The 18,359-nt window shown below is 44.7% G+C and overlaps 1 protein-coding gene across 1 annotated transcript in view; it reads left to right on the top strand.

The window, feature by feature from the left end:
* afg2a (AAA ATPase AFG2A) overlaps positions 1-18,359 on the top strand; it is a 116,689-nt gene that overhangs the window by 9,467 nt on the left and 88,863 nt on the right. The window contains exon 11 of the mRNA XM_078289188.1: positions 12,305-12,459. Coding sequence (XP_078145314.1) covers positions 12,305-12,459 — 155 coding nt within the window. The remainder of the gene's footprint in view (positions 1-12,304; positions 12,460-18,359) is intronic.

Consider the following 18,359-nt stretch of genomic DNA (forward strand, 5'->3'; position numbering starts at 1 on the left):
TCAGTCTTTTCGGAGCAGCGGTATTTGCACATCCTAGTCTCAGACAACCTATAACCAAACAGGGCATAAATAACAGAGGGTTATTGACGATCAGGTATCTCGTCAGGACGCTCATCGTCTTCCCTCTGCCTCCCGGTCAACGCTCGACCTCGCCTCCGCTTGCCACAATCAGTACTTCGCCCAAACCGCAATTCCTAGTCATGGTTTTCTGCAGAGACTCCTCTCCCCCCAAATTATTTTTTAACAGTTTGTTGTGATGTTTTGTTGGAGTGTATCACATGTCTGCAGCCCCTTTTGAACACAGAGGGTCAACCGTTCTTTGATATGCGCCCAAGAGGAAGTTGGGATTTTTCGGTGGTGTTCAGATCCCAGTGAGAGAAACCACTGAAACCACCACTTGTTGTGAAATTCCTCAGCCCCCTCAACCCTAACTCTACAAACCAATCCACCTCACAAGAACATGCATCCAGAGGACAAGGATATTGGCTTATATGTGTGTATTTATGTGCCTATTTGTGTGTGTTTGTGTGTATGAGTACATGCACAATTGTTTTTCTGTGTGTGTGTGTGTGTGTGTGACCCCATGTGCCTCCTGGGTGGTCCCAGTGCTTGGGGTACGTGGCGTATTGCATTTCCAGCTGAGGAGGGAACTGGGGCTGCTGTGCGGAAGCACTCCGGCGAAGAGCGTGATTTACTGTCCGCAGAGGGCCAGACGTGCTTGGCGGTGTTTTCAGAGAAACCTCCCCGCTCCCCGGAGGGAGAACACATCCCCCCCAACCCTCTTCGACTCTCCTCGCTCCCCCCAAAGTCTCCAAACCCAAATCACTAGACAAACACAGCTCCTCACAAGTACACCACAGGAAAACTAACAGTCTCCAGAGTACATTTTCTTTCTTTCTTTCTTTCTTTCTTTCTTTCCAGGGTATCTGTGGGTCTTTAAAAAGTCTGAAAAAGTTTTGAAATAAATTATGAATGATTATATTATGAATTTAACGCCTTAGAATCTATTACATACAGTTATGGAAGCTTTGCAGCTGCGTCACAAATCTGCTGGCAACCACATGTGGTGCCATAATGGTTATCTATAAGAGAGGCAAGAAAAAGAGAGATAACGTTACCTGAAAAAGATGGTGTTGTGGTTCAGTAATGTTCTAAGTGAAAGTGAATAGTGTGATAAGGTGGATTTGTTTTGTCTTCAGCCCTAGTCTCTACTCCAAAACACTCCGAGTTGTAGCTTGAGAAGAGTCAGCTCAGTTAACCTGAACAAACTGTTGATTTTTGGCTTTGTCAGCTAGCTAACTAGCAAGCAGGCTAATGTAGCAAAGCAGCCAATGTTAATGTGAACGTATGTAACTACTAGCCGCTACAAATGCTTCTCCTATGTTAGCTAGAGTGCAAATCAGATATGTTAAAGTTCCCATGAAATGAACTCCCATTACTTTTTACTTCCTGGAACACAGAGTATCTTTCCTGGTGACATCATGCTGCACCAGGAGGCACCAACCAATAAAACCATCAGATTTTTGAACAATCCCGCCCCTCTGCACCCCTCCCATCAAATAAAACTGCCTTTCTCTCCCTGACTCATACTCCATCGGTTTAGACTTTTGAATGATCCCTCGCTGCGTTATGTCCCGCCCCCAACATCCTGTTTGGAAATGCTTCAAATCAAGGAAGTAAAGAAGCTGTTTCATGGGGTCTTTAACAACAAAACAGTAATAGTTAGCTAAGCAGATAGTATGGTAGCTAGCTAACAAGCTGACATTATCTAAACACAAAACCAATATGTATTGGTTGCAAAATGATCAGTTCCCTGAGGATCTCCAATATGGCTGCCAGAGTTTATTAGAGGTCTTACTTTTTTTTTTTAACATGCAATGACAGGTTTCTTTGTGCTTTACAGGACAGAGTTAGTTGTACAATATGCAAAACATGGTTTCCTTTTCATCGTATTCACTTTCTATACACAAGTGAACACCGTGTCCCTTAAAGGACTCTGACTTTTTGGGAGTTTGGCCCATTGGTCACATGAGACGAAGGCATTGGCACTAAAATCATCTCTGTGAGTCCGGTAGATATCTGTCCGGTGCACATGCTAACACTTTAGCCTTACGGTACCAGGACAGGAGTGCATGCATTTTTGGATGGACCCAGTGGGAAATAAACCCCTAATATGGCATTATTAATGAGTTTAGGTGAAATGCACACATGAAAAAGTGTAGAGTTGTGACTGTGTTTTGCTTGTCTGTGCCTGTGTGTGTTTGTGCGGATGAGTTTAGAAACACCGCCCCCCCCCCTCCAAACCCACGCACATGCATGGATACATATAAATAGACACAAATACAGCCACATAAAGCGCACACGTGTACCCACAAGTTGATATCTGTTTTTTCCTTCTTTGCTTTCATTGAGAAAGAACAAAAGCAGAAGAGGCATAAAAACACATCTCAAGTAGGAACCGCAGTTGTTTCCTTCTCCTGCTCAGGTAACAATGAGCTGCTGGGGGAACGCAATCTCCGACGCACCGCTTCCTGAAAAATAAAGATGGGGGGACATCGCGGCTGGGACGGGCTAGGGTCACGCATGAGATCCCCCCCCCCCCTGCACAGCTGCTGAAAAGCGTGCACACACACTTATCACATCAAATTTACACACACACACACACGAAAAACACAGTGTGGGGGGGTTCACATCCTGCCTTTAATACAATAGCGCCCTGCTTATGGAGCACGTCTGCACAAGACTATTTAAATCAATTCTTCATCTCTGGAGAAGGGCGAGGGGAAGGATGGCAAGGCCAAGGTGGTGGTTTTCATGTATGTGTGTGTGTGTGTGTTTGCAAGCATGTTTGTGCATGCCTGTATGTGTGTATAAGAATGGATGGAAATCTTTTTGTTTTTGTTTGTCCAGTCAGAGTCGTACCGACCCTCAGAAACAACTTCTTGACCACAGATGTGTTATATAATCAGCACTTAATTACTGTTGATCACAGACCGGCCAATTTGAATGTAATGTAATTACAAGAAGACCGCCATACCACATCTATTAAAGTCTACTTCATCGAGGTCACCTCAAATCCGTTTAAGCCTCCACCGACTGCACAGAATATTAAGAAAACCTGCTCTTTCCATCTTATGCCCTGACCAAGGGAAGCCAGGTTAAACACTATGATCCCTTAATGAAAAGAAGAGTTTCTAAACCTCCAGACAAAAGTCACTATTAAGTATGCACTCCTAATGGCTTTTACAGTGCAGGTCATCAAGTTTACCTGACTGTGGTGTTGGTAGAAGTTAACAGTTCTTTACTTATGTATGTGTTCTTGCAATATGTCTTTCTGTTTGTTTGCTATGAAACACATAATTACAAATTTAACATTGAGACTCCTGTTCAGGTGGGATCTGATAATGATCCAAAGTCCAGTTCATCATTATTAAAGTCAAAGTTCATCATTATTATATGTTCGACTAACAGGAAGGCAAGTGTAATTATAGTATACACAGTTTTTGACTGAATGTTTTATTATTTTATATATGTCTTATCACCTAGAAGACATATTACAGGGCATTGTGGTGTATTCACACTCAAAATAGCAGACAGCATGTTAATTATCTTAGACTAAAATCTCTTTACAGGTGTACAGGACCATAATAAGTCCATAACTCTAAAGTGGTTGATGGTCCAGTCGTTCTGGTTGCTACTACTAGATGATGGCTGAATTGAAGTTAAAAAAACAACAACATAATTTTTATGAGCTGATCATGTTTGATCACATTTGAATGCAAAACTTTTTGATAAAGGTAACTAATAGAAACTGTGTTTGCAGTGGATCAACAACATAAAGTTCCTTAAATTTTAAATACAGTTTGAAATAAAGTACAAGCATCTCAAATCTGTACAGTGCTTGAGTAAAAGTACATAATTATTTTCCACAGTTGCTTCACTGCTCTTTGTTTCAGGACAAAAGGTCAGTTCCACTAAAGCTGCAGGGTGGTCGTCCTAAATGAGGACCTCTAGTGGCCAAATGGTGTATTGCCAGGGAAGTAAACAGCCAAGCTCAGTGTCAAGCATTGAACCTAATGTCAGTTTAGACAACCCTCCGTTTAAATACACTGATTTGAATTCACAAAACAAAACAGTGAAATGGGGAATAAAAGCCACCCACCCACTGGATTGACACTCCCTTAGTGGTTTATTCAGATATTCTTTAACAACATTATGCATGTAAATATATTTTTTTTCTCTATTTCATCATCCCTTTTTTTTATATCAGTCACCTGGTCAGGATTTTGTGTAACACACAACTTCATTGCAACAAATTAACCAGATTCCTGCATCAGTCTCTCTGTGCTTATGGGTGCTAACTTTTAATCAAACTCCTCCTCCTTTGAACTCTTGTTTTGACTTTCATCATAGTTTCTTACAGTTGGACTGATAGTTTTGTCATCATGAAGGTGATCTGCCGGATTAGTGACAGTAGAAAAATGCGTTTCTGTAGTATCTGATGTAGATCTTCGTCACATCATTCTCACCGCTCTCTCTGCTATGTGAGATGTGTGTCAGCAGATGTAATCATTGCAGAAATCCCAAATTTTGCTGCACGCTAGTTGCAGTACTGCTGCACTTTTGCTGTGTTCAGATAATTCCATTTTGCAGCCATCAGACTGTGCAAAGAACAATCTGGCAAGCAGCAGTTTGAAAGCTTGGAGTTGTGTGTTATAAAAAGCCTATTCAGCTCAGTCTGCATGTGAGGGAAGAATAGGCTGCAGTGGCGGTTGCAGTGCTAGTCAGTCATACTGTTTATTGTAAATGGAAAATGAAGTGATGCTGATTCTAAAGAGCAATTAATGGTGTGTGAAGGGAGTTTACTCTTTTCTGTATTTGCACAGAAGATCCTATCTAAAGATTTCCTCTGATATAACCACATAGGTGTTGATTTCTTCTGATCTTATTTTCCCCAACTTTTACATCGACCCCGTTCCCAGTTCAGCCCAGATTACAAAACAGCTTTTCATAATGAATCCCTCGAGGTGTTTTGTGTGGTATTGGAACCTATCATGTGGTCTCATGGAGTCTCACAGACTCTGGGCGTCTCTGTGTCGTCCTGTTGGCGTTCAACTGATCCCGCTGCGAGCAGATGACTCACTTCCACAGTCTAAACAGTGTAAATTGCGTGTGTGAGTGTGCATGTTTGTGTGTGTGTGTGTGTGTGTACGTGCACGCTTGTTTGGTTTGTGCCACATCCGGACACACTGTTTACAAGCCTCTCTAAACAGGGGAAGCCCACTGGAACAAAAAGGGCTAGTAAAATTGATTATGTGGAATAATAAACACACAACTCTGCACATTGTCAACTGAAAAGCTTTTTGGTTAGCCTGTTATTTGACGGCAAAGATCAGGCGAGATATTTTACGTCCATTTTTCCAGCTTAGACTAAACGGGCTAAGTGATTTACTTGGTAAATGTGTAAAGTGATTTGGTTAACACGCTTAGTGAAAAGCCCCCAAACCTAAATATTCAGTACTTGAGCGTATTTTATCCCAAGCTATTGATCTTCCCGGCCGACTGCTCCAGGAAGCGAGGAAGCGAGATTTGTCTGTTGTGTAAGAATGAGAAGGAAACAATGGCGGCGAAAACGAGCAGAGTTTTGTGTGTGTTTGACATAAATTCAGCAGTGGAAGACGTGAACAAGCCAAACAGTGCTAACTGCTCGATGGTGTTTACGCCGGCAGCCTTCCCATATAAAGCGCTTTTCCCAACTCCTCTGTCCTTTTAAAGACACTTCAGGAATTTCAGGACAGGTCACATAAATATCAGTCGGATCAGTATGTGAAGTTTATTTGGGGCCTCTGTTTATAAAATCCGGAAATGTTCGCCTTGTACTCTTTAACCCCGGCACTTACCTTTACCCAGTGACAGCTGTGTCTGTGTGTGTGTGTGTGACTTGGATGTGTGTGTGTACATGTATTTGTCTTTGTCGTCTGTGTGTGTGTGTGTGTGTGTGTGTGCACACTTAAAGAGCACATATTATTGCGGTGTTTCAGCTCCGGGAACAGATGTTGGGTATTGTAAATACAGGTGCAGAGAATGTTCCGGAAGCCCCGGCGAGTAATGAAAACGTTCCTGTTTTTTTTTTTTTTTTTTTTTTTTTTTTTTTAATGGCGTAATGCAGAAAGTATTTCACAATTCATCCGAGGACATCGTCGCTGGAGAGCCGCGGCGCTCGGGGGCGTTCGGCACGACGCAGCGCAGCACATAACACAACACAACACAACACAACACAACACAACACAACACAACACAACACAACACGCGCTCTTCCCTGCTGAAATGTGGAATGCGCTGCTGAAGTGCAGATGGAGTCCTTTTGACACACCTTCCTCTGATGAGCTGCTGTCTCTGACAATGGAGCTCTGTGAAGTTTCCCTTTTGAAGTCTTCCATTGGAACTTTTAACCTCCGCACACTTCCTAATTCAGTTTTTTTTTTTTTTTCCCTCCTTGAAGCGAAGAGGCAGATCTCAGAGCGAGGTTTCGCTGAGATTATGTGCAGTTGCATGAATTCTTTTCATTAATAAAATGTGAATTAAAGGTGCAGTAAATTAAGATTTACACAATGACCATATATATATATATCTGTGAGGGGTTGATAGGGTTGTCGATCAATACCAAGACACCTGGAACGCGTTTGGTCGTGTCTTGGCTTATATTAGCTTTACCAATATCTTCTTGGATAGCTTGACGGAGCCGGACGACAACATGATTGGGATATTCACATGTACCGCTTTATTCAGCTATACTTGTCAACCATACAATGCCTGGTCTCCACGGCACTATATTCTCCAAACATACTTGTGTAGATTAATATAGTGTAACACGTACCAAGTCATTACTGAAGAGACTTATGGCTCAGAAGACCAGAAGACTGGGAGCAGAATTACACCGCCCAGTGACGTAATCTGTTACTGCAACTAAACAATGTTCCAAAAGCACACTAGGCTTATCTCTGACTGTTACACCCCCCCCAAATCACATTTTCAGCTGCTCTTCGATGGTGGCCAGGTCTACTAGTGAGTGCGACATTTCAGCTACGAAGCTAAAAAAAGTATGACAAAATGACAAAGCAGTACTGCTACTTCCAGTATTTTGCATCGTGATATATTACTTATTCACTAGACATCTCTGTTGGATGTCTGCTTGTATAAGCTAGCTTATTTGTCTCTCTTGTGAAAATAGGACTCTATTTGTGTCAACTACAGGCGATGGTAAGCGGTGCCAAAGACCTGTCGATGTTGATGTTCCCCGGTCGCCGATAGAGGTCGATAAAAGTCATGGATTCCTTAACGCCCCTTTAAACTTATTGTTTAAGGAAATGCTTGCTGCAATAAAGCCTGATGTCTTCACGAAAAGGAGATCGCTTTCATGCTCAAAAGTGCTCGAACACATTTGTTTTTCTCCGCAAACAGTTACGAGAAGTCATGGTTTCGCTGATGGCAGCCGCTTCAAAGTCCAGTCCGTCATTTTGACATCGTTACATGTGGTGTCATCGCAAGTTGAAGTGTCTGTGAGCATAATGTATTGTATTCTGGGGTTTGGGTCTTTGCAATACCGAGGGCCAATTTGGCGCGAGGGTCAGCGGAGGTGACCTGGAGAGGAGGCCTTGATTTGGGGGAAGGTCTGTTTTGGACCCACGTAATTAGGACCATCCCCGCTGAAAAACCACAAATAACCGTTCTCATCTCCTCTCCTCTGCTCTCCCTGGCCAATTCCAGCTCTGTTAAATGAGTTTTCCCCCCTCTTCCATACCTAGTTTGTGCCCTGGTGTGATGTTTTGCAAATGTGCATTCTTGTACGTTTAGGGGGCCCCTTATTCTCTATTCCCACTAGATCTCTGGCGAATTTGAAACATTCTGGAAAGAAGGAGCGAGAGAAAGAAAGAAAAAAATGAGTCCACATAAGGTTCAGATTAAATTGTGTTGTGTTGCCTCTTTTTTTTTTTTTTCCCTCCCTTCCCATCGGATGTTTTCATAACTAAACCAAATGTGTGCTCGGAGTCAGCCAAGAGCAGTCAGGAGAGAGAGAATCCCTAAAGCAAAATGTTAAAGTCACATCATTGAATCGAGTTTCCGCTGTCCTCCGGGCGTCCACGCTGGTTTCGGAGCTCTGCGGCTTATGAACCCCATTTCCCCTCTGGTCAGGCTATTTCTTTGCGAGGCTTGACATTACTCCTGGCAACGCGCTAGATTTGCTGCAGACTGTCTCAGATGATTCTGGGTGAAACATTTATTAAACGTTTATCAGCTTCGTTTTTCAGTCCTCGTGGGCTTGCATGTGGCCATACTTGACTAGGCCCTTTTGCACTAACGCTAGGCCCATACGGTATTTCCCACTGTGAAAGCAGTTATATGCACATCCGGTTTCACGTTCTGGGTTGAGTAGAATGCAACTGATGCAGAAATGTAGAATAGACAACACTATATGCTCCAAAGCATATTTAATTTAACGGAAAAAATAAGCCAAAGTTTCTGCGCTAATGGAGCTTCATCACATCTCGACCTAGGAGAGGGCCTACCGGGGCAGAAACTTATTTTCCATTTGATTATATGTGTTTTGGAGCATGCTGTTGCACATTTTACCTTTTTTTCCCATTAAAATTGGATTGAAGAAATGTTTTTGCCCTTTTTCAAGTGTCCACAAAACATCTTTTATCTTTTAAAGTGTTTTGGAGCACCGCAGTTTCGCGAGTACGCTTTTTTTCCCCCTGCCTTATCCCGTCTTATTCTTGCAGTGAAGGAGGTTGTGTCCTCTTTCACCGGAGAAGGAGCTGAGGGTATTGGGTTAGTGCATATGGTGTTGTGGCTGGTGCTCCCCATCTCCCTCCTCCCCTCAGCCTCCCTCCACATCCTGTCCTGTCCTGCCTGGTCCCTTCCACTTGGACCAGATGTTTTTTGTGCAGTCTGAGCAGCGCCGGGTCTGAAGCATTAATGCAGAAGAAGAGCTCGAGCAGAAGCCAGGTGGGATGGATGAGATGTTTCGACCTCTGGGGATCGAGAGAGAGAGAGAGAGAGAGAGAGAGAGAGAGAGAGAGAAGAGAGAGAGAGAGAGAGAGAGAGAGAGGAGAGAGAGAGAGAGAGAGAGAGAGAGAGAGAGAGAGAGAGAGGAGAGAGAGAGAGAGAGAGAGAGAGAGAGAGAGAGAGAGAGAGAGAGAGAGAGAGAGAGAGAGAGAGAGAGAGAGAGAGAGCATACACCAGGGAACAGGGGACTGGGGAACACATTGACCTGGCGTACTCACGGAAGACAAACCCGCTTGCATTAATTGTGCTTCTCATTCTCTTTCCTCTTCTCTTCTTCTTCTCTCTCTCTCTCTCTCTCTCTCTCTCTCCTCTCTCTCTCTCTCTCTCTCTCTCTCTCTCTCTCTCTCTCTCTCTGTCTCTGTCTGTCCCTAGCTCGGTCGGACGGGTCCTGGAAAATATAAACAGGATGCAGTCTTGTCTGATCGTAAATCCCCTCTCGTCTGCTCCCTGGCCCCCAGCCCTGGCCCACGTCCGTTCCCCTCCAGCCTCGCCACCCCAACTCCCGCCCAGAATCCCCCCCCCCCCCACCACCCCCCTCCCCCTTTTTCTCCCCCCTTCAACTCAGAAGAGGAAGCCAAGAGTTTATGTGCGTGCGTGTGTGTGTGTGTGATGTGTGCATTGGGAAGGGTCGTGTGGCTAATAGACTGTTACCCAACTCTGAGGATGGAAACGTGGTTGTGGGTTGGTTTTGTAACTAGTAATCATTGCCCTCATTCAGCGTGTAATTCGCTCATAGACGACCCGTCCTCCCACCTGCACAGCTGGCCACAAGCTGATGCACACGTGGGGGTTTCGAGCTCCGTCGTAGCTCCGCTTTTTTTTGTCTTTCTCACACATTCCTTTTCCACCTATTTAGTATAGATTGCATGCGATATTGCAAACAGACCTGCCTACACACACCCTTGTGTTTTTTTTTCTGTAATTGGAGGTAATGTGAATTGGGGGGGAAATTACAAGCCGAAGACGAAAAAAAAAAAGATCCCCTGTGCGCTTGATTGATGCTCTCAGCAGCGTTTTGACTTCAGCTGGTCTTTGTCAGGCACGGCTTTGTTAATTCGTCATGTCGTCCTTCGCGCCGATCGCCCGGCCCGGATTTTGTATGTTGACTCACCACTCTTGATGAAAATTACTAGCTACCTTTTCGAAAGAACCATCAATTTCTGGTGATGAACACAGACTGTTGCACACTTCTATCACCATGACGAGCATGTCGAGCATTTGCCTCGATTTTTTTTTGAAACAATGTTAACATGTTTTATTCCTCAATGGGAATGGCGTAAACTCTCCCAAAGCAAAAACACACAAATCAGACAAAAAAATTCCAAGAAGGCGCTGTCACCGAAGACGCGCTCCAGAGAGAAGTCCTGAATCAATCTTCATTTCCCTCCCTGACGTTGATAACAACTCAAGTGGTTGTTAAAACAGAATCCCTGTGACAGGAAGGTCATTGGTTTGAATCCCCTCACGGACCGGGGAAATCTGGAAGGGAAAAGGAAATGAGTAATGATCCCCGAACTGTTGTTTAGCTGCCGCTGAGCAAGGCACTTGACCCCAGCTGCTCAGTGTGCAACAGTAGAAGAATATAGCTTTACAGGACAGAGCCCAGGCGTCAGGGAGTGTAACTGTATAAATGTGAAGCAGGGAGAACATGCATGCTTAAAGTGAGGTTGAACTTTGGTAGTACCTTAGGTTCCTGGCCATGATATATATATTATGTGTTGCTCCGGTGCTCCAGTAGAGGAGATTGGACAATTGCATTTTCTTTCTCTTTCAATTCACTGCCATTGTATGGAGGAACACGTCTGAAAATGACACTTCTAGCACATAAACGAACGCGAACAAACCAGATTCTGACAATGTATAAAAAAAACTAGCCATGCTGCTGAATTGTGGTTAATCCAAGTGAATTCGGTTTGAAGTGAAATGGAGGAAACTTATGCCGATGGAATGAAGAAAATAAAACGTTTATCAGTCATTATAAATAGGCGAAAAATAGCGAGGGACTCATTTTTTATATATTGGCAGAATCTATTTTGTCAAAGTTCTGTCTCCCACCTTTTTCCGCCTTCTTACAAACATTGGTAAACATTTTCTTCATTCCAGCAGCATAAGTTTCCTCCAGCCGGATTTTGGTGTTACACTTGTTTAAACTGAAAGATTTAATAAACATAAAGAAAGCGACTGTAACTAGTAACTATGGTACTACCAAACTAAGGTACTAGTTTTCAACATTCAAGTTCAACAAGTTCAACGTCACTTTAATAAGTATACGTTTTTTTTCCCAGTTTAGAGTCGTGCTCTGTGTCCTTACAGCGAGGCCTACAGTATGTTTGCTGTTCAAACTCACTCATCACCTCACCTGACTTTGCCCAGACCTTTTCTCCCTCGGATCAACCCGCTGTGACCCCTTTTGCGAGGTGAATGAAACGCGGGCTCGTCCTCGATAGGACACATTGACACATCGGTGTTTGTTTTGCTGTCTTCTCCGCTCTTCCTCTTTGTTCGGAGACTGAAGCCGCTGTAGCCGGGGGCATTCAAACCTTAAGCGCTTCAATTACAGTTCCCTTCCCTTCGGCCTAATCTCTTTTCTCCCCGATAATGCAAGCCCAATCATTTTCACCGTCAAAAGGGGAATTAGTGTTTCATTTTGAGATTTGCATTCGTTAGGCATGTATCATCTCTGCGTGTACAAGCCTGAATGTTTTGAGTAAAAAGTTGGACTGGGTGAATGTGGGTTTGGAAGCAAAACCCTCAAGCCACAACGACACTAGCATTGCTTGTTAAGCCAGCAAACACCAGTTTCATATCCCTTCCTTTATCCCAGTAGATATCTCAAATCACAATCTTTCCATCCAATTCACCGTGACTATTATAATATGTAAGCCTGTATCCTGCCTAAGAAACAACTGGAAACTCGTTTTTTAGAAACTTGCATGTGACTGATCACTTGGTTTCGGTCTCTTTCAGCTGTAGTATTGTTAATTTGTTTGTTGAGAGCCCAATATGGTTTTAAATGTTTGCTAAAGCCTGTCTATATTAGTCTGTGTTATTAGAGTCAGCAGCACAAGTGTAAATTTGAACTGACTGTTTGTTGACATGTTTGTTTTTGCATTTAACTTCATAGAGAAAAGTGCCAAATGAATAAAGTTATGGTTCTTTTTCTTCCTCTGATCTGTTCCTTTTGATGATAGTTCTAAGTGAAAGGTTTATATTGGTGTAAACGCTCTCTGTGCAGGTTTGCATGCGTTGAGGCGAGCTCTGGGAGGCTGCCACCAGCCGTCGGACCAGCAGCTGATGGGGAGGGTGACGGTCACTCTGCAGGACCTCCAGTGGGCCGCGTCCGTGGTGAAGCCCAGCGCCATGAGGGAAGTTGCCATCGATGTCCCCAAGGTACTGCGTGTCTGAATGGGTTGCTGCAGTCATGGAAAGCTATAGACAAGACATAGATTAGGCAGGCCCTGAAAAGTTAGGAAAATGTCAGATAGACCAAATATTTTGGAAGTGTCATCAAAATTTGTCAGACAAATGTTTATTATCAAGCTTGGCTGCTGGTGAAGCTAGTTATCTCTGAGCAGAGGTGTGACCAAGTCAACTTTGCTCGGGTCCAAAGTCAGTCTCAAGTCTTGAGGCACAAGTCTCAAGTCAAGTCCCAAGTCTAAATGTAGATTGCCAAGTCAAGTCCAAATCAAGTCCACGTCATTATTGCCAAGTCTCAAGTCTAAATGTAGAACACCAAGTCAGGTCAGAACAAAGTCCAGTATCAATTTAATATCTTAAAGAAAACTAAATATCTAGGACTTTTCAATGCAATATGGTTTTAATAGGATAAAAACTTGGTAAGAGCATCACAAGTTTGATTTCTATAATCAGTTTCAACTTCAATAAATTCAATCATTCCATACAAATTCAGAAAACAGAATTTAAATTCAGTCGTCTGCTGGAACAAATCTCATCACTTTCAATCTAAGTCATTTACACAAACACAAGATCTCAAGTCAAGACTTTAGAAACCTTTTCAAGACATCAAAGTACAAGTCAAGTTCTCTTCATGCATCAAGTCTCAAGCAATTAAGACTTGAGTCCCCACCTCTGCCTCTGCAGGAATAATAACCACAATTTAACAAATCTCCTAAATTCAGCTGACCAAAGGAGGCTAGCTTGCTAAAAGACGAATACAGGCTTTCGAACCAGCTGTTCAAGAAATCGCATGTTTGAACATCAGCAGTGAGAACAGTGAAATTGGAATTTGGCATTGCATGTGATAGAATACTCATGGAAAACTCATGTATGAAAAGTTGATAATACAGTGATGCTTATCTTGCGAGGAGCCTCATCACACGCGCCTGCCTAGTTTTAAGCATCATCCTTAATGACACAATCTAGCAGCTATATGTTTGTAATTACCATCAGTTGTGTCTCAGTTGCATTCAACCTTGCAGTGGCCCTGCAAAGAAGGAGACTGTTTTGCATCACGCAATCTTTGCCTCGTTTAAAGCACAAAACAAAAGATAAACCAAACAACGTCACCACTTAACTCCGCAAGAAAAAGAAAAAAACGCTCATCAACAACAGCTCTCATCTGGCATGGAAGCCGTGCCTCCCTCTTCCCCCTAATGCACATCCACAAATCCCTTAACTACTCTCTGGACCACTGACCACTGAATCACCGCCACTTAAAGGATGGGGTCAGGCCGAGGAAGAGTGGAAACGACCCCGTGGCCATTTTACCCTCCTCTGAAATGGAGATGAATCACTTTGCTCTCAGCGGATAGGGAGAGCGAGGGAGGGGAGGGAGGGAGGGAGGGAAGGAGGGATGAGAGGACAGCGGTGAGACTCCAGGATGTTTTGGAGTTTGCATGTGCAAGACATAACGGACAGGAAGAGGGCTAACATCATCCTCCACCGGTAATTGAAAGCAGATCGGGTCGCCGGCGGTTCCTGCCAGCAACCAAAAAAAGAGAAAAGAGAGAAAAAGAAACGTCCTTCCTATCCCTCCACCCCCCCCCCCCCCCCCCCCTCGCCTCCCCTCCGTTCTCTGCAACACTCTGCACTGAGCTCACCCAGAGACGTTCAGTCCTTGCGGCCGGTTCCTGGAAACAAGAGAGAAGAGGGAGTTCGAGTTTGGGATTTATTTTTTTTTTTTTTTTTATCCCCCTAGCGCAGCTCAGCTGAAAGGCCAGCCGCAGAGCCCCGGACTTGATTATATCCACATGAGTGCAAACATTTGTTTCTAATCCATTTTATATAAGAAACTTCCAGTGGTGCCGGACGAGTACACGCCTCGAGTTCCTTCGGGAACCTTCTCAAATCACATTTCTAGAGATTTCAGCTTGACAGATTAAGCCCGTCGATATACATTATATTTACATGTAAATAACTCGAGTTTGGGCTTAATCTTTTGTTTATTTTGTGTCAGGAGATTCTTCCCTTTTTTGACATTCTTCTTGTTTACCCACCATCTTTATTTTTTTATTTTTTTTTTGAATACTCATCTTCCACCATGCAGTCTGGCTTTAATATTTTGATCTGGCAGCTGTGCAGCAAGCCAGTTATTCCTCTTCTTAAACTTCCTCCTCGTCTCTCTCTAGAGTTTTTGTCTGAGAAGTTCCCCCACACCCTCCTTTCAACCCCATCAAAGGGCCAGAGCCTGAGAGGCCCCTTGTAAAGTTCAGAAAACAACAGTAAAAGATAATAACTGGGTCTCGCGCAAAAAGGAAGGGAGGGAAGAGGAGGAGGGGGGGGGGGGGGAGAAAACACAACACAGCGAGGTGTGAGTCAAAACATTGCCCTCTAATTCCACAGCCGCCTCATTCGTGACAAAAAGCACCTTGCAATTAATGCTATTTTTTTTTTTTTATTGTTATTTTTTCCAGAAACGTAACAAAAAAAAAGGAAAAGAAAAGGGGGAAGATGAGAGTGTGCGTTGCGGTGCTGCACATCTGCTTCCTCGGTGGAAACACAGTACCTGGGAGCCGGGTGATTGATTTGTGCTCGGGAGGAGGAGGCTGTCGGTAAACTTCGGGGCTGGAGGCCTTTAACTTCACCCAGCCTGGGTCAAAGAGTACTTCCAAGTAATCCTTAGCGTTTGTTTTGATTTACGTGGGGTGCCAGGTGGGTGGGGTTCGCCACATTATGGCAGTTCAGATAATGTCGGGTAAGCTGTCACATCGCAAATCACAGAAAAGTGTACTGAGTTGACGTTCAGATACTTTCTTGCGATTGTCAAAGCTGATTTATTTACTGTAATGTCCTATGAGGCAAACACCACCCATCTCGCTCTCCAGGTAGGTTAAAACAAACACTACAAATTATCTGCAAGTACTGTTCGACCCATTTTAGTTGTTTTGATATTGAAAAGACGCCTGCACCGTCCCTAGTCGACTACAGCTGCTACCTGCATCATGAAATTGCCTAAATATCTTTCTGATCTCAGTTCAAAACAGTTTCCAAAGCTGTTTTAATATGATTTTTTTTCCGTTATTCAGTTTTTTGCGCTTGTTTAGGTTGATGCCGAATTTAGCCGTCTGTCAAATTCTTGCTGGTCACCGCCACAAACCCCCCTCTTCTATCAAATCCTCCTCTCTATCTCTTTCCATCTCTGTTTTCATCTCTCTTCCTCTCCTCCCATCTCTGCCCCCCCCTTTCTCTTCTTCTTCCTCGCCACCTGTTTCCGCCATTGCTCCGTCTGTCAGCCTCTCTTTTACTCTTGCCTTTATCTCTCTCTGCTCTTTATTTCATTTCGTTTCTCTTTGCCTTTCAGAACGGGCGTTCTAGTTCCCTCACCTCCTTTCCGGCCTATCTCCTCATCTCTGCAACACTCCTCTTTCCCTTCCTCTCCCTCCCTCCCCTCCATCCCTCCCACCCTTCCTCCCTCTCTCTCTCTCTCTCTCTCTCTCCCGCTCGCTCGGCGCTGTCCATAAATTGTTCGGTATTTACAGTATGTGGCCAGACGCCAGGTTTCCATTAGGTGCTTCGTTCCCCGGAGACGGCGCCGGTGGCCTGGGATGTGTTACCTCAGGATGGAGCGAGAGAGAGAGAGAGAGAGAGAGAGAGAGAGAAGGAAAGAGAAGGAAAGAGATAGGAGGGGAAGGGGAGCGAAAGAGGGAGGGAAGGGTTTAGGGGGGGAATAAGAGAGCGGTAGGGAGGAGGAGACAGAGGGAATGAGGGGTAAAGAGAGGAGAGAGGGAGAAAGAGAAACGTAGGGAGAGATAGAGAGAGGGGGAGATAGAGGGGTAGAAGGGCAGAGAGTGAAAGAGAGGGGGAAGATGGAGAGAGGGAGGGAGGGAAAGAGCGGTAGGGAGCATGGTAAAGAGAATGAAGGGGGTAGAGAGAGAGAGGGGATGGTAGAGAGAGGTAAGAAGGGAGTGAAGTAGAGAGAGAGCAGGAAGGAGGAAAGGAGAGAAGGAGGAGGAGGGGTGGAGAAGAGCGGAGAGAGCGAGAGATGTGTGAGTGATAGAGGAAAGAGGGAGCGTGGTAGATGGAGAGATAAGAAAGAGAAGGACAGGGAGAAAGAGAGAGAGGGGAAGAGTAGTAGGGAGAGAGGGGAGCAGGGAGAATGGTAGAGAGAGCGAAAGAGTTATAGAGAGGAGAGAGAGAGGTGATAGAGAGATGTAAGGAGGGAGCGTGATAGGGAGAGAAAGAGGGAGAGAGGGAGTGTGGTAGAGAGAGGAAGACAAATAGAGAGGGAGGGAGCGGAGTAGAGAGAGAGCAGGAGGGATGAAGATAGAGAGAGAGAGAGGGAAGGAGGGGGAGAAAAGAAGAGAGGGAGAGGTAGATAGAGGAAGAGAGTGAGGGAGATGGAGAGAGGTAGAGATAGAGTGGGGTGGAGAGAGCAGGAGCGAGGAAGATGGAGAGAAAGAGAGGGAAGGAGGGGGAGAAAAGAAGAGAGGGAGAGGTAGATAGAGGAAGAGAGTGAGGGAGATGGAGAGAGGTAGAGATAGAGTGGGGTGGAGAGAGAGCAGGAGGTATGAAGATGGAGAGAAAGAGAGGGAAGGAGGGGGAGAAAGGAAGAGAGGGAGAGGTAGATAGAGGAAGAGAGTGAGGGAGATGGAGAGAGGTAGAGTGGGGTGGAGAGAGAGCAGGAGGGATGAAGATAGAGAGAAAGAGAGAGAGGGAAGGAGGGGGAGAAAGGAAGAGATGGAGAGGTAGAGGAAGAGAGTGAGAGAGATGGAGAGAGGTAGAGTGGGGTGGAGAGAGAGCAGGAGGGATGAAGATGGAGAGAAAGAGGGAAGGAGGGGGAGAAAGGAAGAGAGGGAGAGGTAGATAGAGCAAGAGAGTGAGAGAGATGGAGAGAGGTAGAAGTAGAGTGGGGTGGAGAGAGAGCAGGAGGGATGAAGATAGAGAGAAAGAGAGAGAGGGAAGGAGGGGGAGAAAGGAAGAGAAGGAGAGAGAGAGGGAGGGAGAGCAAAGAGAGGCTCAGTATTGCAGAGGGAACGTTAAAAGACAAAAAAAAAGAGGAAGGTCAGGAGGTCGGCGAGTAGCTGCTGAAACAGAAAGGTTGAGTGTGTTTGGGAGGAGAGCTTCTCCTCCGCTTATCTGCTTTATCTCCTCCGGTTGTACGCTCCATCCCTCCATCCCTCCCTCCCTTCCTCCGTCTGTCAAAAAGACAGCTGTTGGCCGACTCCCTCTGTTGTTTTACGCCCCGGTCCAGCGTCCCCCCCCCCCCCCCCCCCGCTTCAGCACAAGCCCTCCGTTTCCTCCATCTCCTTCCAAATATGCTTTTATTTCGCTCCTCGTCTCCCCCGGCCCCCGTCAGCAATCTGGAAGACCTCGCCATTCCTTACAGTTTACTTCAGCGGTCAGAAAGTTGAAAGGTCCTGTGTGTGTGTGTGTGTGTGTGTGGATTATGTGAGCAACACCAGACATCGGCGTGCAATCAGAATGTGTTTGGTCTGTTGCATTTATTGTTGGCGATGTGTTCGCGTTTGAGGCACCACAGGCTGGGGTCGCACGATACTCCACAAGTAGTGGATAAGGTTAGACTGACTGTGTTCTTTTATTAAATATTCGCCAATCAATCTTGTCCACCTCCGATATGATGCAGTTTGTTTGATTGCATGCTGTATTTATTGTATAATTGATTAATACTACACTGGTTGGCACCTGCGTTGATTCTAATGTAACATTTTGATTAGTTTGCATCATTATTATGGTTATTTTTATTATTATTACCCTGGGTTTCTATGGAGAGTTTTAGTGTAACATCATGGTCTAAATGCTGTTTCAGAGGCTCTAACACTAAATGCTTGTAATGTTTCTGATTTTTTTGGGATGAAAATGGTCTAATTTAA

This window comes from Centroberyx gerrardi, chromosome 16 (assembly GCF_048128805.1).
Source record: "Centroberyx gerrardi isolate f3 chromosome 16, fCenGer3.hap1.cur.20231027, whole genome shotgun sequence".
NCBI lineage: Eukaryota > Metazoa > Chordata > Actinopteri > Beryciformes > Berycidae > Centroberyx > Centroberyx gerrardi.